General features: G+C 37.8%; 2 protein-coding genes across 2 annotated transcripts in view; one reads left to right on the forward strand and one right to left on the reverse strand.

The window, feature by feature from the left end:
• Positions 1–25,087, forward strand: part of LOC149555493 (putative kinase-like protein TMKL1) — a 269,901-nt gene that overhangs the window by 143,269 nt on the left and 101,545 nt on the right. The window lies entirely within an intron of this gene.
• LOC149555495 (uncharacterized) lies at positions 19,939–24,495 on the reverse strand. Its single transcript, XM_089833678.1, has 7 exons — positions 24,346–24,495; positions 24,144–24,263; positions 23,724–24,037; positions 23,452–23,606; positions 22,083–23,173; positions 21,649–21,924; positions 19,939–21,537 (listed from the first exon to the last, which is right to left on the reverse strand). Exons 1-7 carry the CDS (start codon positions 24,493–24,495, stop codon positions 20,758–20,760), a joined length of 2,886 nt encoding a protein of 961 aa, XP_089689804.1. The 3' UTR covers positions 19,939–20,757.

The raw sequence follows: 25,087 nt of genomic DNA on the forward strand, positions 1-25,087 counted from the left end.
TATAGTTATCGTAGGATGCATCATGAGACATTTTGAGATGGCATATGCCACATTGTATATAGAAACATTGATATTATACACATTTTGATGGCATGATCAGCCACACTTTGTATATGGATCCATGTATTTTGATATATATTTGAGTTCTTTGTCTATGGATACGCTGGTCTATTTTGATATGTTCATTATTAATAAATCGTATATTACAGTTCAAAATTTTATTATTGATTCATATTATATGAGTAGTGGTTTGTACAAATTTATGACTTATAAGAATGTATGGTCTATTTAGCACTTATTGCATTTTGGCAATGCTAATATAGATGACAAAACTTCTTAAAAATCTCCATCCTTGCACTACTCTAACTCAAAACCTATTTAACCATAAAATTGTCAAGATCAAAATTAGTCAGTTCACTAACCCATTTAAAAATTAATATCATATGAATTCAATATTTATTCTCAACATCCTTGGCACTAGAAAAGTCTTATTCTAAGTGGTTGAGCTAACCAAATGCTTTTAACAAATATTTTGTCTTTTAAATGTAAACTATAATAACATAAAAAAGATGTGTGACTTATACAGATAATAATCGGAACATAAGACATATAAGTAATTTTTGTAACATTAAATACTAACACATGATGCTAGATTCTCGAAGAAGCGCCTCAGCCATATTTCAAGGATTTATTTGAAAATCTTAGCAAGTGGAGAAATTGAAAGTTTGAATATATGAGACAATTTAGTTGAACATTAAAAACAAAACTCCCGAGATTAACTAAAGTAGTAGGAATGAATGTTCATTTATTCCTGAATCCGAGAGATCTTCATCACTATGAATGTGGGTAAGAGTTTTGCCCTTTATCATTCATAAAATTCTTATAGTGAGTATTCCTCAATTCATATTCCTTTAATCATTCTTCAATGCATATTAGTGCTAATTTAAGAGCTTTCTAAAAATAATCATATAAGAAGTAACCCAAAACAATGACACGATGAATTAAATAACTTCCAATTATACACAACACATTCCATATGAATTCATATCATATGAATTCGATATTTATTCTCAACGTCCCTGGCACTGGAAAAGTCTTATTCTGAGTGGTTGAGCTAACCAAATGCTTTTAACATATATTTTGTCTTTTAAATATAAACTGTAATAACATAAAAAAGATGCGTGACTTATACAAATAATAATAGGAACAGAAGACATATAAGTACCTCGAAAGATCGACCTCAAAATGCACTTAGAGCACTTTGGAGACTCCTTGGTACGGGGTGGCCGCGGATGACGGATGGTCTCCGTGGCTGGAACAAGGGTGTGACTAGGGTTCACCCACCCACCTAGAGCTAATGGCACTGACGATTCGATGCCAAGATCAGCGGTTTCAAATTTACGCTATGGGGCACCTATGAACTGAGGCACACTGTGAGTTTTGGCATAGAGCGAGATCATTATGTCGAATCTAAACGAAATGTGATCTCTCAAAAATGAGATAGGTTATTTTAGGCTTCAACATCATCATCCTATAGCATTTGATAGTTCATCGATAGCCCTCATGAGTTTCAAGTTATGACCCTCAGAAGATTGACCTCAAAATGCACTTAGAGAACCTTGGGGACTCCTCGGTATGGGGTGGCCACGGATGATGGATGGTCTCTGTGGCTAGAACAAGAGTGTGACTAGGGTTCAACCATCCACCTAGAGCTAATGGCGCTGACAATTTGATGCCAAGATTAGCAGTTTCAAAGCTACGCTGTCGTACACCTATGAACTGAGGCACACTGCAAGTTTTGGCATTGAGCGAGATCACTATGTTGAATCCAAACAGAATGTGATCTCTCAAAAATGAGATAGGTCATTTTAGGTCTCAACATCATTGTCCTGTAGCATTTGACAGTTCATTGATAGTCCTCACGAGCTCCTAGTTATGACCCTCGAAAGATCGACCTTGAAATGCACTTAGAGCACCTTGGAGACTCCTTGGTACGGGGTGGTCACGGATGATGGATGGTCTCTATGGCTGGAACAAGGGTATGACTAGAGTTCACCCACCCACCTAGAGCTAATGTCACTGATGATTCAATGCCAAGATCAGTGGTTTCAAAGTTACGCTATGGTGCACCTATAAACTGAGGCACATTACGAGTTTTGGCATTGAGCGAGATCGTTTTGCCAAATCCAAATGGAATGTGATATCTCAAAAATGAGATAGGTTATTTTATGCCTCAACATCACCATCTTGTAGCATTCAGTAGTTCATCGATAGCCTTCACGAGCTTCAAGTTATGACCCTCAAAAGATCGACCTCAAAACGCACTTAGAGAACCTTTGAGACTCCTCGGTACGGGGTGGCCACGGATGATGGATGGTCTCTGTGGTCGAAAAAAGGGTGTCACTAGGGTTCACCCACCCACCCGAAGCTAATGGCACTCACGATTCGATGCCAAGATTAGTGGTTTCAAAGTTGCGATGTGGTGCACCTATGAACTGACACACACTACGAGTTTTTGGCATCGAGCGAGATCATTGTGCCGAATCCAAATAGAATGTGATCTCTCAAAAATGAGATAGGTAATTTTAGGTCTTAGCATCACCATCCTGTAGCATTTCACAGTTCATCGATAGTCCTCACGAGCTCCCAGTTATGACCCTCGAAAGATCAACCTCGAAATGCACTTAAAGCACCTTGGAGACTCCTTGGTACGGGGTGGTTGCGGATGATGGATGGTCTCTCTGGCTAGAACAAGGGTATGAATAGGGTTCACACACCCACCCAGAGCTAATGGCGATGACGATTCGATGCCAAGATCAATAGTTTCAAAGTTACCTTGTGGTGCACCTATGAACTGAGGCACACTGTGAATTTTGGCATCGAGCGAGATCGTTGTGCCGAATCCAAATGGAATGTGATCTCTTGAAAATGAGATAGTTTATTTTAGGCCTCAACATCACCATCTTGTAGCATTTGATAGTTCATCAATAGCCCTCACGAACTTTGAGTTATGATCGTTAGAAGATCAACCTAAAAATGCACTTAGAGAACCTTGAGGACTCCTCAGTACGAGGTGGCCGCGGACGATGGATGGTCTTGGTGGCTAGAACAAGGGTGTCACTAGGGTTCACTCGGCCACCCAGAGCTAATAGAACTAAAGAGTCAATACCAAGATTAGCAGTTTCAAAGTTGCGATGTGGTGCACTTATGAACTGAGACACACTGCAAGTTTTGGCATTGAGCGAGATCATTGTGCCGAATCCAAATGAAATGTGATCTCTAAAAAATGAGATAGGTAATTTTAGGTCTCAGCATCACCATCTTGTAGCATTCGATAGTTCATCAATAGTCCTCATGAGCTCCAAGTTATGACCCTCGGAAGATCGACCTCGAAATGCACTTAGAGCACCTTGGAGACTCCTTGGTACGGGGTGGCCGCGGATGATGGATGGTCTCCATGGCTAGAACAAGGGTGTGACTAGGGTTCATCCACCCACCTGCAGCTAATGGCACTGACGATTTGATGCCAAGATCAGCAGTTTCAAAGTTATGATGCGGTGCACCTATGAACTAAGGCACACTGTGAGTTTTGGCATTGAGCGAGATCGTTGTGCCGAATCCAAAAAAATGTGATCTCTTGAAAATGAGATAGGTTATTTTAGGCCTCAACATCACTGTCCTATAGCATTTGATAGTTCATCGATAGCCCTCATGAGCTCCGAGTTATGACCTCAGAAGATCGACCTCAAAACACACTTAAAGAACCTTGGGGACTCCTCGGTATGGGGTGGCCGCAGACGATGGATGGTCTCTATGGATGGAAAAAGGGTTTCACTAGGGTTCACCCACCCACCCGAAGCTAATGGCACTGACAATTCGATGCCAAGATCAGCGGTTTCAAAGTTGTGTTGCGGTGCACCTATGAACTGAGGCACACTACGAGTTTTGGCATTGTTGGGTGATGCGACGCGCTCCCCTGCCCACAGGTGGTTAATTATGTGGTGTTCCATGTTCACTAACAGTCATGGCTTTTGGTGCAATGGCAAATGGGCCCTACAATTGGTATCAGAGCCTAGTTTTGGCCTGGTCATGGGTTCAAATCTCCCCGGTGCCTTCTCGACCCGCGTAAGCACCTGGTATGCGTGTCGAGGGGGAGATTGTTGGGTGATGTGACATGCTCCCCTGCCCACAGGTGGTTAATTATGTGGTGTTCCATGTTCACTAATAGTCATGGCTTTTGGCGCAATGGCAAATGGGCCCTACAATTGGTATCAGAGCCTGGTTTTGGCTTGGTCATGGGTTCAAATCTCCCTGGTGCCTTCCTGACCCATGTAAGCACCTGGTATGCACGTCGAGGGGGAGATTATTTGGTGATGCGACGCGCTCCCCTGCCCACAGGTGGTTAATTATGTGGTGTTCCATGTTCACTAATAGTCATGGCTTTTGGTGCAGCGACAAATGGGCCCTACAGGCATCAAGCGAGATCATTATGTCGAATCCAAACAAAATGTGATCTCTAAAAAATGAGATAGGTAATTTTAGGTCTTAGCACCACTGTCCTGTAGCATTCGACAATTCATCAATAGTCCTCATGAGCTCCAAGTTATGACCCTTAGAAGATCAACCTCAAAATGCACTTAGAGCACCTTGGAGACTCCTTGGTATGGGGTTCAAAGGAAAATACTTCAAGATAGTACACTTTGAAAGTGGAGCAAAGGAAAAAAAATTCAAGAATCAAGCTAAAGGAATTATCCCAAGACCAAACCTTCACTAGTCAAAAACATGGGACAAGTTTGGATTTAAAGAGGTCTATGGACAAGTTCAAGGATTCAATTCATAGGCATTCATGTGTCCCAATGCAAGTCAACTTTACACTTGGTCAAAACTTAAATGTTTGAAGAACAAAAAATATCTTACAAGGAGATCAACTTGTCTCTATTTACATCAATTTTCTATAAGGATCAAACAAGTACACCAAGAATATTTGAGAATCTACCACCAAAGTGAGCTTAGGAGCATGAACAAGGACATAAAGAAAAGTTTGAGGTTGAGGGCACAAAAGAATGCAAAGATAAGATTCCCATCAACAGAGTGATCCCGATGATGATCAAGTTGTGCAAGGAAATGGATTTAATATGCCATGGAAGATGTTAATGCATTCAAGGGATTGCTCCAAGGATAAAACCCAAAGATGGAGATGAAAAAGAAGAATTACAAATGATGAAAGTGGAAATATCAAGGGTTCAAGCATTGTGAAGTCCACCTATCTGAAAGAAAGAAGTCCTAGAATGATAACAAATTCCTAAGAGCTATTTTTGGTTCCCCTAATTAGAGCTTGTAATGGATTAATCTAGATCATTGTTTTTGAATCAATCTTGTTAGTTCATTGTAATTGGGGCTCCTATTTAAATCCCCAGCCCTCTCATTTGTAAACCAAGGCTGTTGGAGAATTGTTGTCAATTAAATGCCAAATTTGCTCTACTTTTTATTATTTTGTATTGCATGGAAAATTGTTGTGATCAAGTTTTGACACAAGGTAGGATGGGTGAAGGATTTCGTGGGAGCACTCACCAACCACCTTGCTAGAATGCAGGATTGCCAAAGAACCCAAGATGTCATGCATGAAGTTTGCATTATTGCATAATGATCCTTATTTCCTCACTTAGCTTTAAATTTCATTTCATGTTGTTTAGTATTAGTTTTGTTGGATGAAATAATTATGGATGCACTTGCTCAATTCGAATATAAACTAGATCATTAGCCTCTTGTTGATGGTAAGAGTGCCTTGTGTGGTGAGTTAGTGAAAGTAATCAACTCAATAGTGTATGTCACCCAAGTGATTACTAGAAACTCACATTATTTCACTAAGTGAACATACACAATTAAAGGAACCTTAAAATCATTTCATGATCTTACTTAGCAATCTTAGCATGAGAGATAACCTTATATCAAGAGAGTATTGAATGTTTGATGTCATACATGTCATGGACATGGTCATTTCAATAAGGCAAAAAAAATTGTAGAAAATTGCAATAATGAATCTTTTTCAAATTAAATTTGGGAAGAATTACATTAAATTTTTTTTAAAATCAAATCACATAGTATTCTAATTGTTCATCCATACTTTCTAGATTTTTCTTATTTGATTAGTTTGATAAAAATAGTTTTAATAATCATAATGTCAGCTTTATGTCAAATAAGGAAAAATCCAAACTTGTAATAAGATATTTGCAAGCAATTATCTTTGATATAGTTATAAGTGCTCTTAAAATTGTCCTTATAGCCTTGTATCACATGCAAATATGATTTGCAAGAACTTGTTCAATATTTTCCTCTTATAATTCCTTACAAAGAACCTACCAAAATAAAAATTAGAATGTGCAACTAATTTAACCTATCTTTTTCATTATTACAAAAACCATATATACAAAAAAAGTTCACATTTTACATCATAAATCTTAGAAATTCTCCCCAATACCACCCCCCTCCAACTCTTCATGATGTACCTATATTCCAATATCATAAAAAAATTAGGAACTTATTGTATTAAAAAAGATAATCATCAATTCATTAAATCATTATGAGGAAAATAACATAAGAAGTAAATATACCTAGTCGAGTGTTCCAATAGGGTCCTCTCTCTGTTTTAGGGTCTCTAACAAGGCTTCATGATCAACATTAGCAATAGTAAAAAGTTTTTTTACTTTTGGTCTACCTTGATGGTTCAATAACTTTACATTTGTTGCTATAATAAGATGCGAATATATGAGAATTACTTTGTGCTTCTGATAGTCTTTGAATGCAGGAATTATGTTCCTTCTAAGCATGTATGTCCACAGCCATGTTCCAGCAACAACCACTGAACCAGTACGATATGTGAATCCATCATCATCTGTGATCGATTGTGCAAGTTTTTATTTACCTCTTACATAACGTGCTAACCAATAATCAGATTTCTCATCATTCCCCTGTGGTGCAACCAGTGCAAAGACATGTCCTGGTTGAAGTAGATCTGATAGATGGTTATGCTCAAGTGAACTTTCCATGTCGTTATTTTTTATAGAGGGTATGATAGACAATGGAGTAAGATAATGTGGAGCCCATCTGTCCACCCACTCACTTGACTCACAGTGATCCCAATCACACTACAAACAACTAGGACCAAAACAAGCTAGCTGTCATGTCCAAATGGTCCATCTACTAGAATCAGAGCTCCGGAATGAATGCATTTTTGATGAGTCTCTCACTATAGCACAATCTGATCTATCAGCTATGGACCCTTCCTCAACCAAACAAAAGAACCTGCGTACCACTAAATCAAGAGCCCCCCCCCCTTGCAATAATGCTAGACTACACCAATCAACAATGCTATGAGCATTAATAAACTCTGATGTTGAAATCTTCAGTTGCTCCTTAACTAGAGCTCTCTTCACACATGCCCCTACTTCATCATGTTCCCCTTTTCCATGGCCAAACTCAAAAAAACTCCAAATATGAGGCACCCCTCTCTCTATGTGCATCCTACAAAACCAATAAAATATGCGAGCATTCTTAAATTGACCTGTACAATTATCTGACCAAATGATATGTCTCTCCATAGCAATTGCATGCTCATGTAAGAAATCAAAATATGTCTCAAAAAAATGTTGCACAAACTTGTGAGAGTGAGATCTATCATCACTCATATAAAAATGATACTCTCTAATAATCTTTCGATTATCTTCCGTACCATCAGGGGCATGTCTATATGTTATGTGAACAAAAATAGCAATCTGAATGGAGTTGTAATATTGAGATTGTGTCTCATTTTGAGGTTGCAATGTGTAGTTCTTAGAAAAATCAACAATTTATATAATAGTGCCAATGGGAAAAGTCTCCTTACACATTCTAAATTGTTGATCCAACCACTAAAACCTGTGACTATGTCTTGCATACTTGTAAAAAAGATTTGCCTTGAAATCTGAAATAAAACTAGCCACACTGATATCTTTTCCAACCAATTCACATCTAGAGCTCTCACCCCCAGGGCTCTTCAATGTGTATTTCACCATTTCATATACTTTTTTTTTCACTATTGTCTTTCCAAGATCTTGTTCGCACCCTTCATGGAAACATGTGTCAAACTTGGATAAGCCACCACATTCTGAACACTTCTCATTTAAGCAAGCATTTCTATAAAAAGAACAACCATTAACTCTACGACATAAGAGTTGATCTAGAAAGTCTCTTGATGATTTTGGAAGCCCACTAGCCTCACAATCCTCCAACATTTCTTTACTATGCAAAGTAGAACAGATGAAGCGTAATAGTTCATGGTGCATAGAAAAATCAACATGGTATTTGCAACAACATGTATTTTAAATTTTGAGTGGCACACAATAAAATGGCTTCAAAGATTCAAAAGCCCTTTGTGATATATGAAGACTTGGATGACTCTCTCTAAATTGTTTGAACAACATAGTTTGACTTACCTCCAAATAGTGTTTAGGATGTGGCATGCGGTCTTTGATTCCAATTCTCAACTTTAACACGTCTTTAGCATTGGGTGATACTCGTGAGTTAGAGTGTCAAAATTGTGTAATTTCTTCCTTCACATCGTTGGATAGCTTCTTATCAAAATGTGGAAGTCTCCCACCAAATGCCCATGTTTTATTTTGAAGAGGATCATCAATTTTCTCTCGTCAACTAAGTTCTCTTCTCAAAGTAGTATGATTTAGATTCAAATCAATACAAGTTTGTCTCATATATCTACCCTTTTTCAAATGATGACTTACCAAAGAGGTTGTAATAACCCTTTGAGCAGCTATGTTATCCTTCTCTCTGCTATTTTTTCCAATGCTATTGAGAGCACTAAAAAGATTCTTCACAATAATGGCATTTCTTTCCAACTTTTTATTGACATGAATCTTCAATTTGGAAAGCATAGATCTCATCTTTTGCATCTTTAATAAGTGCATGAAAAGCTGACATTGCTCTACCACTATCTTATTGTTGAAAAACATCTGATATATTCTTGAAGCCCATAACCGAATGGTTCTTTCTATTTTTTTTTCTTCCAAACTAGTAATAATTATTTCATCAATTTCAATTATCCATTTTGGTGTTTTAGAACCTTCATGTTGATTATAATTAGGAGATATGTAAGGTTCTTGTGCATTAGGTTCCTATGCATTGTCATGTTTGACATGGTCAATTATGCAATTTGGATTATGACTTGGTAGCATTTCGTCTTCAAAATTTTCATTCTCTAAATTTTCAATTTCGACATTATCGTTTTCAATAGGTACATTTTCATTCCCCAACTGTACATATTCATTATCTGACTCTATGATTTCACCTTCAATTAATTCATCATCAACTTGACTGATATTTAGCATACCTTGTATTTTTCTTCGATGTTCCATTTTGTCTCTTTCCCTATATGTTGCAATGTCTTCATTGGATATCTTCCTTTTGCGTTTATCCTTTTGACGACTACTGCTCCCAATTCAGATGACAAATTCGAACACCTAAGGTTATATTTTTGAAATTTTTTCGATTGATTGGGCCCAAAAATGTGACTTTTTGCAAAACTCATGAAAAAAGAACTGAAAAAGTGATGTTGTTGAGTCTGTAGAGATAGGGATATGTTGGAAATTGGTGCCAATAAAATCAAATATCCGATCTCAAATCGGATATCCGATTTTTTTAAATGACTTTTGGTGGGAAAAATTTGCTATAATTTCCCTCCTTTGCTATAATAATATTAATATTATAAAACTCATTGGAGGGAAACCGACTTAGGTTTATTAGTACTAATAGTATAATAGTATTAATATATAGTATCAATATTATTATTATACCTATAATAGTATTAATATTATTACTATAGATATAATAGTATAAATATTTAGTGTTTATTTATATTATTATTAGTATGCTACAATAGTATTAATATATATATTATTATTACTATAGATATAATAATATTAATATTTAATGTTTATTTATATTATTATTATTATTATCCTAGAATAGTATTAATAGTATATATATATATATATATCCTTTCATTTTTTAACCCTTATTAACCATTATAATATGTCCTTAGGGATCCTAGGACCCCTAGGGACATATGTCGCCATTTAATGGGTCATGGGGGCCATAGCTCAACCTATGACCCCCTTTGACCCATATTAACCATTCTAATATGTCCCTAGGGGTCCTAGCACCCCTAGGGACATATGTCATCATTTAATGGGTCAAAGGGAGCCATAGGTCACCCTATGAACCCCTTTGACCCATATGAATGATTCTAGTATGTCCTTAGGGGTCTTAGGACCCCTAGGGACATATGTCCTCATTTAATGGGTCAAAAAGGGTCACAGGTCACCCTATGACCCCCTTTGACCCATATGAACGATTCTAATATGTCCCTAGGGGTCCTAAGACACCTAGGGACATATCTCGTCATTTAATGGGTCATGGGGGTTCATAGGTCAACCTATGACCACCTTTCACACATCTTAACGATTCTAATATGTCCCAAGGGGTCCTAGGATCCCTAGGGACATATGTCGTCATTTAATGTGTCAAAGGGAGTCATAAGTCACCCTATGAACCCATTTGACCCATATGAACGATTCTAATACTCATTTAATAGGTCGTGGAGGGTCATAGGTCAACCTATGACCCCCTTTCACACATATTAACCATTATAATATGTCCCTAGGGGTCCTAGGACCCCTAGGGACATATGTCATCATTTAATGGGTCAAAAGAACCATATGAACAATTATAATATGTCTCTAGGGTCCTAGCATCCCTAGAGACATATCTCGTCATTTAATAGGTCATGGGGGGTCATAGGTCAACCTATGACCCCCTCTCAAACATATTAACCATTATAATATGTCCCTAGGGGTCCTAAGACCCCTAGGGACATATGTCATCATTTAATGGGTCAAAGGGGGGCTTATAGGTCACCCTATGACACCCTTTGACCCATATGAACGATTCTAATATGTCCCTAGGGCTAGGACCCCTAGGGACATATGTCGTCATTTAATGGATCGTGCAGGGTCATAGGTCAACCTATGATGCCCTTTGATCTATATTAACCATTCTAATATGTCCCTAGAGGTCCTAAGACCCATAGGGACATATGTCATCATTTAATGGGTCGTAGGGGGTCATAGGTCAACCTATGACCCCCTTTGACCCATATTAACCATTCTAATATGTCCCTAAGGGTCCTAGGACCCCTAGGGACATACGTCATCATTTCATGGATCAAAGAGGGTCATAGGTCAACCTATGACCCCCTTTCACACATATTAACCATTCTAATATGTCCCTAGGGGTCCTAGGACCCCTAGGGACATAATCATTTAAAGGGTTGAAGGGGGTCATAGGTCACCCTATGACACCCTTTGACCCATATTAACGATTCTAATATCATTTAATGGGTCGAAAGGGGTCATAGGTCACCCTATGACACCCTTTGACCCATATTAACCATTCTAATATGTCCCTAGGGGTCCTAGGACCCCTAGGGACATATGTCATCATTTCATGGGTCGAAGGGGCTCATAGGTCACCCTATGACCCCCTTTGACCCATATATACCATTCTAATATGTCCTTAGGGGTCCTAGGACCCCTAGGGACATATGTCGTCACTTAATGGATCGACCTATGACCCCCTTTGATCCATATATATAATTCTAATATGTCCCTAGGGGTCCTAAGATGCCTAGGGACATATGTCGTCATTTAATGGGTCGAAGGACCTATGAACCACTTTGACCCATATATACCATTCTAATATGTCCCTAGGGGTCTTAGGGCCCCTAGGGACATATGTTGTCATTTAATGGGTCAAAGGGGGTCATAGGTCACCCTATGACCCCCTTTGACCCATATTAACCATTCTAATATGTTTTTAAGGGTCTTAGATCTCCTAGACACATATGTCATCATTTAATGGGTCAAAGGGTGTCATAGGTCAACCTATGACCTGCTTTGACTAATATTAATAATTCTAATATGTCCCTAGGGGTCCTAAGACCCCTAGGAACATATGTCGTCATTTAATGGGTCAAAGACCTATGACCCCCTTTGACCAATATATACTATTCTAATATGTCCCTAGGGGTTCTAGGACCCCTAGGCACATATCTCATCATTTAATGGGTCGTGGGGGGTCATAGGTCAACCTATGACCCCCTTTTACACATATTAAACATTCTAATATGTCCCTAGAGGTCCTAAGACCCCTAGGGACATATGTCATCATTTAATGGGTCAAAGGGGATTATAGAGTGACCTATGACCCCCTTTGACCCATATATACCATTCTAATAGGTCCCTAGAGGTCCCAGGACACCTAGGGACATATCTCATCATTCATGGGGGGTCATAGGTCAACCTATGACCCTCTTTCACACATATTAACCATTATAATATGTCCCTAGGGGTCCTAGGACCCCTAGGGACATATATCATCATTTAATGGGTCAAAGGGGGTCATAGGTCACCTTATGACTCCCTTTCACCAATATTAACCATTCTAATATGTTTCTAGGGGTCCTAGGACCCCTAGGGACATATGTCATCGTTTAATGGGTCAAAGGGGGTCATAGGTCACCCTATGACACCCTTTGACCCATATTAACAATTCTAATATGTCCCTACGGGTCCACATATGTCATCATTTAATGGGTCAAGGGGGTCATAGGTCACCCTATGACACCCTTTGGCCCATATTAACCATTCTAATATGTCCCTTGGGGTCCTAGGATCCCTAGGGACATATGTCATCATTTAAAGGGTGAAAGGGGGTCATAAGTCACCCTATGACCCCCTTTGATCCATATTAACAATTCTAATATGTCTCTAGGGGTCCTAGGACCCCTAGAAACATATGTCGTCATTTAATGGGTCGAAGGGGGTCATAGGTCACCCTATGATCCCCTTTGACCCATATATACCATTCTAGTATGTCACTAGGGGTCCTAAGACCACTAGGGACATATGTCATCATTTAATGGGTCGAAGGGCGTCATAGGTCACCCGATGACCCCCTTTGACCCATATATACCATTCTAATATGTCCCTAAGGGTCCTGGGACCCCTAGGGACATATGTCGTCATTTAATGGGTCGAAGGGGGTCATAGGTCACCCTATGACCCTCTTTGACCCATATATACCATTCTAATATGTCCCACATATGTTATCATTTAATAGGTCAAAGGGGGTCAGAGGTCAACCTATGACCCCCTTTGACCCATATTAACCATTCTAATATGTCCCTAGGCATCCTAGGACCCCTAGGGACATATGTCGTCATTTAATGGGTCAAATGACCTATGACGCCCTTTCACCCATATGTACCATTCTAATATGTCCCTAGGGGTCCTAGGACCCCTAGGGACATATCTCATCATTTAATGGGTCGTGGGGGGTCATAGGTCAACCTATTACCCCCTTTCACACATATTAACCATTCTAATATGTCCTTAGGGGTCCTAGGACCCCTAGGGACATATGTCGTCATTTAATGTGTCAAAGGGGGTCATATGTCATCCTATGACCCCCTTTGACCCATATTAACCATTCTAATATGTCCTTGGGGGTCCTAGGACCCCGAGGGACATATCTCATCATTTAATGGGTCGTAGGGGGTCATAGGTCAACCTATGTCCCCCTTTCACACACATTAACCATTCTAATATGTCCCTAGGGGTCCTAGAAACCCTAAGGACATATGTCATCATTTAATGGGTAAAAGGGGGTCATAGGTCAACCTATGACCCCGTTTGACCCATATTAACTATTCTAATGTGTCTAGGGGTCCTAGGACCCCTAGGGACATATGTTGTAATTTAATGGATCGTGGGGCATCATAGGTCAACCTATGAACCCCTTTGACCTATATTAACCATTCTAATATGTCCCTAGGGGTCCTAGGACCCCTAGGGACATATGTCATCATTTGATGGGTCAAAAGGGGTCATAGGTCACCCTATGACCCCCTTTGACCCATATGAATGATTCTAATATGTCCCTAGGGGTCCTACGACCCCTAGGGACATATGTCATCATTTAAGGGGTCAAAGGGGGTCATAGGGTGACCCATATTAACCATTCTCATATGTCTCTAGGGGTCCTAGGACCCCTAAGAACATATATCGTCATTTAATGGGTCAAAGGGGGTCATAGGTCACTCTATGACCTCTTTTGACCCATATTAACCATTCTAATATGTCCCTAGGGGTCTTAGGACCTCTAGGGACATATGTCGTCATTTCATGGGTCGAAGCGGGTCATAGGTCACCCTATGACCCCCTTGGAGCTATATTAACCATTCTAATATTAATGGGTCGAAGGGGGTCATAGCTCACCCTATGACACCTGTTGACCCATATTAACCATTCTAATATGTCCCTTGGGATCCTAAGACCCCTAGGGACAGATGTCATCATTTAATTGGTCGAACGGGGTCATAGGTCATCGTATGACACCCTTTGACTCATATTAACCATTCTAAGATGTCGACACCCTATGACCCCCTTTGACCCATATATACCATTCTAATATGTCCTTATGGGTCCTAGGACGCCTTGGGACATATGTCATCATTTAATGGGTTGAAGGGGGTCATAGGTCACCCTATGACCCCCTTTGACCCATATATACTATTCTAATATGTCCCTAGGGACATATGCCATCATTTAATGGGTCAAAGGGGGTCATAGGTCAACCTATGTCCTCCTTTGACACATATTAACCATTCTATTATGTCCCTAGGGGTCCTAGGGGCATATGTCATCATTTAATTGGTCAAAGGGGGTCATAGGTCACCCTATGACCCTCTTTGACCCATATTAAGCATTCTAATATGTTCCTAGGACATATGTCATCATTTAATAGGTCAAAGGGGGTTATAGGTCACCCTATGACCCCCTTTGACCCATATATACCATTCTAATATGTTCTTAGGGGTCCTAGGGACATATCTCGTCATTTAATGGATCGTGGGGGGTCCCCTTTCACACATATTAACCATTCTAATATGTCCCTAGGGGTCCTAGGACCCCTAGGGACATATGTTGTCATTTAATGGGTAAAAGGGGGTCATAGGTCACCCTATGACCTCCTTTGACCCATATTAACCATTTTAATATGTCCTTAGGGGTCCTAGGACCCCTAGTGACATATGTCATCATTTAATGGGTCAAAGGGAGTCATAGGTCAACCTATGAGCCCCTATGACACATATTAACCATTCTAATATGTCCCTAGGTGTCCTAGGGACATATGTCATCTTTTAATGGGTCGAAGAGGTTCATAGGTCACCCTATGACCCCCTTTGACCTATATGAACAATTCTAATATGTCCCTAGGGGTCCTAGGACTCCTAGGGACATATGTCATCATTTGATGGATCAAAGGAGGTCATAGGTCAGCCTATGACTGAACGATTCTAATATGTCCCTAGGGTCCCTAGGACTCCTAGGGACATATGTCATCATTTAATTGGTCAAAGGGGGTCCTAGGTCACCCTATGACCCCCTTTGACCAATATGAACGATTCTAATATGTCCAAGACCCCCAAGGATATATGTCATCATTTAATGGGTCAAAAGTGGTCATAGGTCACCCCATGACCCCCTTTAATCCATTAAATGACAACATATGCCCCTAGGGCCCTTTGACCCATATTAACCATTGTAATATGTCGGTAGGGGTCATACGACCCCTAGGGACATATGTCATCATTTAATGCGTCAAAGGAGGTCAATGGTTGACCTATGATCCCCTTTGACTCATATATATTAATTTTATATATATATATATATATATATATATATATATATATTACGTTATTATAGTTAATAAAAATATTACATTATTATATATTAATAACATATATATATATATATATATATATATATATATATATATATATATGTATGTATGTATGTATGTATGTATGTATGTATGTATGTATGTATTACGTTATTATATACTAATAACATACATATTAATATAATAATATATAATACATATTATATATTTATATATAATATATTACGTTATTATACATATATTATATTATTATACATATTAATATAATAATATATAATACATATTATATATATATATATATAATATATATTATGTTATTATATTTAGTAAAAATAATAATAATATAAATTATATTTATAGATTGTAATAAGATTAACATAATATATTATTATATATTAATAGATTATATCTTATATCTTTACATTATGTTATATATATATATATATATATATATATATACACGTCTTTACATAGTAATATAAGTGACATAATTTATAAATCATAAGCTATAACTTTTAAACGCAATTTTCCCTCCAAAATGGGTTGGGATTTGAAATTTCCCACCCAAATTTTGTTGAAGCATATCGAATATTCGATTAGGCTTGGTATTTACCAAGCCTACCCTGTCAACCCAAAAGACGTGTTTGAAGAGAGTTTTAGTGATACTTAGACTTCGGGTAGCCATCTGACAATGTTATTTTGATCGAAATTGAATGAAATGAAAAGGGTTTTTTAATATCGCTCTCGAGATTTCATCAATATAATTTCTGTCAAACTCTTAATTTGATAAGTATTTATTAGTTAATTATCAATGAAGATTATTGTAAAGTGCTGATTGACATACTAATTGAAAAATAGCTATAACTTTCAAACGGTATAACATTTTTTAAATCTAAAAGTTGTGTCACATTCTATGCTTCACCTAGTATAAGAAAAAAAAATATTAAAATTTGGTAAAATTTTCTATTAGTTAAGGTGGTCAAACATAGGACTTTTTTTTTTGAAAAATTTTTGGTAGAAAATTCATATTTAATTATTTATTTGGAATAAAAATACCAAAAAATATGCATCACATCCGGGTATGAGTCTACTTTTCATATCTATAATTATATTAAAAAAATATTATCATTTGATTTTGATTGAGGTGGTCAGACATACACCTACTTATTATTTTTGCTTTGAAATTTTTGTAGTACTGCATTAAAATTCAAACTTTTGACCAATCAATTTTTTTTTTTCTCCTAATAAGGCCTAGTAGTTTAGAAACTACATTCAATTTCCTACAGATTATTTTCTTACAACTTTTTGATATAAAGTCCATAACCACTTCAAAATTATGTGTCAAGTTGACATAAACCTAATTTGCTAATTTTTCACTGCCACTTAAGGCCATAGTTTGGTACACCATGATCCTGCACATACCCTAAGGTGGTCAGACACGAGAGATTTTATTTTTGAAAAAGTTTTGGTAGAAAATTCATATTTAATTATTTACTTGGAATAAAAATACTGAAAAATATGCGTCACATCTGGGCATGAGTCTACTTTTTATATCTATAATTATATTAAAAATATATTATCATTTGATTTTGATTAAGGTGGTCAAACATACACCTACTTTTTATTTTCAACCTGAAATTTTCGTAGTACTGCATTAAAATCCAAACTTTTGACCAATCAATTTTTTTTTCTCCTGATAAGGCTTAGTAGTTTATAAACTATATTCAATTTCCTACAGATTATTTTCTTACAACTTTTTGATATAAAATCCATAACCACTTTAAAATTATGTGTCAAGTTGACATAACCCTGATTTGCTAATTTTTTACTGCCACTTAAGGCCATAGTTTGGTACACCATGATCCTATGCATACCCCTCAATAGAAGATATAACCATTTGAATAGGAAAATTCAACGGAATCTTGAGACATATTCTAGAGCTCTTGCTAAAAGAAAATAATATTTGAGCCTACGATCACTATGAAAAAAAAGGTTGAATAAATATTTGAAAACTTGCATTGAATCGGCTCTCCAACAGTATCTACTAGTATCTTCACCGACATCCACCTCCACCTCTATAAAAAATAGATCAAACTCAATAAGATTTTTTAACAAAAATGAAAGATGCTAGTATTGAGCCTCATTTTAACCCACAAGGGACTTCCCACGCCTCAATAGGAGAAGAAGGGGTTGGAAGGAGAACCAAGATTGAAAAAATCACTAAATAGAAGTAATACTTAACATAAATAATAGATTTCATCCTTCTCACCCAATAAAGAACTAGGGTTTTACCATTAAAGAAACACATACGTTAGTCCTCCTTTATATATACTAATAAAATTCCACAACAACAAAAACCTCTAACTAGAAACCACTAGGAAAAAAACCAAGAAACTTGGGCACCACCAAAAATGTTACAAGCAAAGAGGAATCCATTGAAGAGCATCAAAACTTTAAAATAGAAAGTCATCGTGTGGGCATTTGAAAGAAATATCGCAATAGCATACTACCCATCACACATAAAATACCTACCAAATTCACTAAAGAGATGATCATGTCCTTTGTGACAATTGTTAAAAAAGTACCAATAAGAAACAACCTTAGTTGTCGATTCAGGATACAAGCACATGAATCAAATCCATTAATACTTGAGTTTTTTTTCTAGTAATGATTTGTAAGGATTTCTGTGTGTGTGTGTGTGTGTGTACACACACACACAAAAAAAAAGAAAAGAAGAAGAAGAGAAATATACACAATTCTAGAACTAAATCATTGTATAGGATGAATCTATGATTGTACTATAGATCTATGAATCTGGTATACTTAATCATTGATCTATTTTAACAATTATAAAAAAAATCCACACATTCATATTGAATTATTGATGACAAAATTATTTAAAGTTTGTAACATGATTCACTCATAAATAAGTCAAGACTAACGTGTTTGATTTCAATCATCAAATGGATTTTCAAGAAAATCTGCATCAAAGGGGTATTGATGAGCTACAAGTGTCATACCTACATCAACATAGGAACCCAAACCAGTTCCACTAGTAGTAGGAGTACTCATGATGTCTCCCAAAAGCATAATAAAGAGATGAATCTGGAGGCATAGAGAAGATGACATCTTTTATTTCATCCAATGTGAAAGGATTTGTGAGATTTATATTATCCTGGTCTAAAATCAGGGTAGGTATTGCATTTAAAAGTTTAAATCCATGTTGGGTATTCTGAGGTTGATTTGGTGGAGGGGGAGCCAAAAGATTTTTTTTTAAATTAACACCCTTATGTTGAACACCCTCATTCTTTGTAAACATCTTGTTGTTTTGATTAAGTAAAAATGAGTTTTGAAAAGACCTGAAACCTTTTAACAAAAGACAAGAAAGATATAACAATGAGGATCAAAATACAACTCTGGGAAACCACCTGGCAAAACAAAGAGACAGACCAAAGTTTCCAACAAGAGGGAAAATAGCCAAAGAAGTTATAGACCATCAAGATTTACATTTTGGTCCAGTCTTTTGAGAACGTAAAGACATATCAAAAGAAGGAATAGAGGATTTGCCTTTTTTTCCTTTGACCGATGCCCAACCATCCTTTACCTTCCCAAAAGCCTTCTGCCAGTCCCAAATGACCCCCAACAACCCCTCGTCGACAGAGTTAACAACAAAAAAAGGGACAACAACAACATTATGATCCAAAGCCATCAAAGGAACAACAGTCGAATCAACAGAGAACAGTAGGCGACGAGTTAGAAACGACATTCTGATTCAAAACCATCGTAGAGACAACAGCTGGCGACAAGTGAGCAACAACATTCTAATTCAAAACTGTTGTAGAGACAACCTTCGAATCACCAAAAATAGCAACAGAATCCTTAGCCAAAGAGAGATCAATATGCGAAGAGCTATTCAAACCATCCACCTCCGTAGAAACCTTATGAACCGTATAGTGATCATCCGAAACCCTCGACCACCAAGAAGGTGATTTCTTCGATCTAGCCTTGTCCGAGGAGCAACTTGCAACAAGATGGCCAGTCTTATGACATTTCCTACATCTGAAAGGAATACCCTAGATGCCAAACTTTAGAAATAAGAAGCCAATACATAAACCTTCCCTATGATAAGAATAAGATTATATCATAGTGCTACTGACAATCTAGGTACAAGAATACAGGTAATCTAGAGCAGAGAAGTGTCTGTCGAACCCACCGCCATGATCTGCTAGTGTCTCTTCGTAAGCATCTGGAAAGCATTCACTTTGAAACTCTGCCCATTTTCTGTCTCTCTGCATTCCAACTATTAATCTAAAAATACACGTGTGCAAAGACTGAACTGCATTTGCATACATTGAATCACGTTTCAATAGCTTATAGAAAGCAAGTGTAAATAATTGTCTTGTTCTACTGTCGATGGGAATGCAAGCACAAGTGCAGCTGGGTAAAAGCTTTGTGAGAGTTTGGCCGATATGCTCTTCACTCTGCTCTACTGAATCTCCAACCTCTGCATACACTATCTGGTAATTTCGGTTACCATTACAACTTTCCTTCATTCTCTCTTCCATTTTATCCTTCAGCATTTGTAAAGCACTCTTATTGCAATCTAAAGATAGATCGCACATCGTCAACAACACATCCACATCCACTTCCACTTCTTCTTCTTCTTCCCCTGCAAAACATGACCAAGACCAGTCTACCAATTGTCCACCATCACTCTGCACGCCCACAAATCTGCCTCCACCATGAAATAGAGTGTGCTCAATAGTGTGCACAAGATTAGAATCATTCTGAGAGATCAGTGCCACGAGATTAGAATCAGAATTATAACTTTAAAAATGACTTTCTAGCTAAACGTTTAAACAAATAAGCCTCATATAAACAAGGGAAATAAACTCTGTTACCACATCATATCTTCTTGTTAATACTTACCCAAGTGTACTCCACAATCAAGGGGTAATGGTGTCCGATTTGCTCCCACCGCTGAATCAATGACGGTGATTCATCTATGTTCAGGAAGAGTAAGCTCTTTATCTCAACTAAGATATCCACTGCCTCTTCGTTCAATGATTCGCAAGATGATGCGTTGACCCCCATAAGTGAAGTTAAGGATCTGAATCCACTATTAAGTGTCTTCAAATTTTGGCAACCATTAATGTGGAGAAGTTTCAATGACTTGAGCTGGCCAAATGACTCTGGAAGGCCCTCTAAGCTGGAACAGCCAATCAAATTGAGACACTTCAAAGCAGATAGACCACCTAAGCTTTTAGGTAATTCAACCAGTTTGACACATTTTCCTAAGACAAATGTTAGCAAAGTGGATAGATTGCTTATGCTGTCCGGCAAAAAGGTAAGCTCGCTACATTTTCCCAAATCTAAAGATAGTAAAGATTTAAGTTGTCCGAAGATGGGTGGAAGGCTAGCCAACTCAGTGCAACCAGATAAACTCAAGTTTTCCAAAGAAGATAGGTTCTCAATGTTCTCTGGAAGTGTAGTGAGATTGCTACATTTACGTAGATCCAACTGAACTAGAGACTTGAGTAGGCCAACGCTTGGTGGAAGTGTCACGAGTGCATCACAGCCTTCTAAGTCTAAGTATTGTAGAGAGGATAGGTTGTCAAAACTTTGGAGCAAAGTGGGAATGTTTGCAGAATTTTTCAAAGACAGTAATTGTAAGGACGCTGGCAGCTGCACATCATTTTTCCAAATGAAAGACACAGGAAACAAATAAGATAATTAGTAAAAAGAACATTCTAAAGCTCAGAGATATTGAGCACTTTAGAAGGAGAGAGCACTTGCCTCATCAACGTTCTCACTATCTGCTCCGTCTGACTGTGGCCCCTCTAAAACAGCCAGTCGTTTGAGTTGCTTGGGATGCATAGGCAGATTTCCGTCAATACTTAAAAACTTGAGACTTTCAAAGCTGCGGTGGCATATTCCATTCACTTTGATGGATTCTGGGAGTTCCAAAACTCTCAAAGAAGAATGCATAATGTCTAGGCTTTCTGCTTCAATTTTGAATTCATTATTATCTTCGGAATCTGAAACTTTAATCCCCTTTATTTTATGTAATTTCTGTTTCAGCATTTCCATTTTAAATGTTAAAATTGATTCTCAATTCTAATAAATTCTATTTTGCAAGAGTATGTTAAAAAAATTAAACTGCTGCTGGCTAACTAATTAATAGAGTTTAAAAATAAAGAATTTAAAACTTACACCAGATATACCTATACCTGTGTATCTTGTAGAGCATCCTTCAAAGATTCCAGGTCCAATATTCTATCTTCTTTTTGTTGGGATAACCATCTTCCTCTTTCCTTTATTACATCATGAACTGTCACTGACCTGTCCTGCATAAGACTCTGCGGCACTACCTCTTCAGCACCCCACAGAATGGACCTTATTTTTTCTTCATCGTCATCGAAAGAGAGTTTTACAAGTGCCGCATCGAGCAGCACTTCAAGTTGGACCTTTCCAACGACCGCACTGACTTCTCTTATGCTCTTTTTATCGAAAAAGCAAACAATATCTAAAAAGGCCTCCTTAGAAAGCTCATCCAAACTATTATAGACTTGATCCAACACACATTCAATTTGTTGTCCACCAGCTGGTACAGATTCCTTGAGGAATTCCTTGAGAGACTTGTTTTCTAATACCCTTGGCAAATAGGTTTTAAACTTGCCTACAACTAATTCTACAAGTAGAGGAATTCCACCGCACATATTGACAATATCCTCCAGATCTGTGTTCTCTATGCCTGGGGGAAGTGATGCATTGGCACTGCCAAGAGCTTTTTCACAGAAAAGTTTCTTCGAGTCTGAGAAGGAAAGCACGTCTACCTCATAGGGAAAGTAATCCAAACCTGTTCCAGAAAGCATTTCGGCCTGATAACGGTTTCTCGTAGTGACAAGAATCCTGATCCCACTTGGAAGGCAGGACAGATCAGTTGGCAAAAGCTTTTGGAGGTTCTCTGCTTCCAGTGCATTGTCAATAAACAGGAATATGGAGCCCTTTTCTCCCCTAAAAGCATCTGTTAGTTGATCCAAACCTTGCTGACAGCTGTTCAACTGGACATTGCCTTGGCCAAACAACTCCCTCAACATCTGCTGCTGATGCTGCTTGAGATCATTGCTCGTACAGTTCGCATCCATGTCGATTCTGCAGGCTTTGTAAGCCTTGAGGTCTAGAGACTTGAAGACAGCAGAGGCGAGGGTTGTTTTCCCAATTCCGCCCAACCCGTAAATTACAACAGCTATCTTTGAAACATCAGTTGGATCCACTTTCAGAAGCTTAACTAATCGATCTTTTGCCAGTTCTCTCCCAACTGAAAATTCCCCCCGGGAAAAACAAACATTGCATGGTTCAACTTCAGATATAATACTACAATCGATCAGATAAGAACTAATGTATAATTGCACAAATGGCCATTTATAACCCATCATGCTGTATAGGTTTAGTAAACTAATTGTCTCCTACAATATTATAAATTTTTATCTCCTATCCAAGCACAGGTTACTGAATAAATAAATAAATTTGACATTGCATAAAACACAGACATTTGTGTAAACGTGCATTCGATTTCAAGTCAACCCAAAACAGTACCTGGTCGAGGGTCTTGTCCCTGTGATGTTGGAAGAAATTGAGGATTGTTGGTCAACATAGTAATAAAAACCCCAAATGCCAGATCTGTATACGTATTTCGGATCTTCGACTCAAGCGTTTGCAGATCCCCAGCATCGGTCGAAGCTTGAAATATCCTACATTGTCGCGAGGAAAATGAAAACCAAGAAAAGGAAAAGTAAGAAAACCCTTTTCTAGAAAAACCTTCTTCTGCCTAGTAGCCTACAATGTAACAAAATTCATGGAGGACTTACCTGAAGAGCCTGTGAGATTCCATTTGTGTTAGACAGAGAACACATCCGTCAAAAATGAAGTCAACTGCTTCATCAAGCCTCTCTTTTTCAGCAGGGAGATGGTGATCTAATTGCTTCACGCGCCTTGCCAGAGCACATAACAATCTCAACATCTGAACACATTGCTCCATATTATTGGAAACTTGTTCAATTTGTTCCAGCAAATATCCCACAACGCATACCCCTGCCGCCAGCAATTGAATCTGGGTCGCCCCTTTCAAAACCTCAACGACCACTTTGCGTGTGTCGCGATTATATGCGGACTTGCAGCACACCTATTTGAGAAGGCGACAATATTCATCACCCAAATTAAGAACCAAATTATATGGGCAAAGTTTTAGGGACCAATTTTTTTTCAAAAAATAAAATGAAGTGGAATACCATGCAACGATTTTTTTCAACACGCTTCGACATCTTTATGACTAAATCCTTCCCAAAGTTAATGCAAGGATTAAACTTTAAGGAACTACCAACTTGTTGTGTAGATGTATTCGGTTGGGCCTGCAAAAACTATCTAATGTTTATATCTATATCTCAATAAGATTTATCAGCAAGAAAAAATCTAAACACAAGTTAATCTTACTCTGTTATTTTTAGCGTGAAGACGTTGGTCAATGATGGTTATCAAGTCGTCAAGATGAGTGAGATCTTGCACCATTTCTTCAAGACACCTCAAATCCATTGTAATCTCGTTTCCCGAGGAACAAAACGCAGAGCAGCAACCATTGCCCATTGCAAGAGAATAGATAATGGGTAGGGGAAAAACTTATTAAGATTACCGAACACCACAGATATGGAAATAAAAATTGTTGTAGGAAAGAACACTAAATGAAAGAATGCGGCCAAGTCTGAAATAGATATCAAGAAGAAGAGGAAGACAAATGGGGAGAGAAGACTGAATAGAGAAGTATGCAGGTAAGTTTGAATGTGAGAAAAATGGAGGAGAGAATATTAAATAGAGAAGGACGCAAGAAGTCTAAATATGAGGGTGGCATGAAAAAGGAAATGTCCATGAAACATCCGATGAATCTCCGGGCGGCAAAATAGTGAGAAGAACTTGGGAAGGGGTCAAATTGTTGTGTGCCCTAAGTTTATTCGTGGAGTGGCAATACAGCTGTAATACTAATAATATCATTTAAAAAACAAAAGGATCTAAACTGCATGTGTGTCCGTGATTTATTATAATTTTTAAAAAAAAATTGTTCCATTATATGTTCAATAATTGAACATTAAAAATAGTGTTGTAAATCAATGTATTAGTTGACTGGCAGCTACATTAATATTAAAAATTATATTGCTTATCAATTATGGGTGTAATCATTAAT

Source organism: Cupressus sempervirens, chromosome 5 (genome assembly GCF_028749045.1).
Source record: "Cupressus sempervirens isolate cs-2001-9-10 chromosome 5, ASM2874904v1, whole genome shotgun sequence".
Taxonomy (NCBI): domain Eukaryota; kingdom Viridiplantae; phylum Streptophyta; class Pinopsida; order Cupressales; family Cupressaceae; genus Cupressus; species Cupressus sempervirens.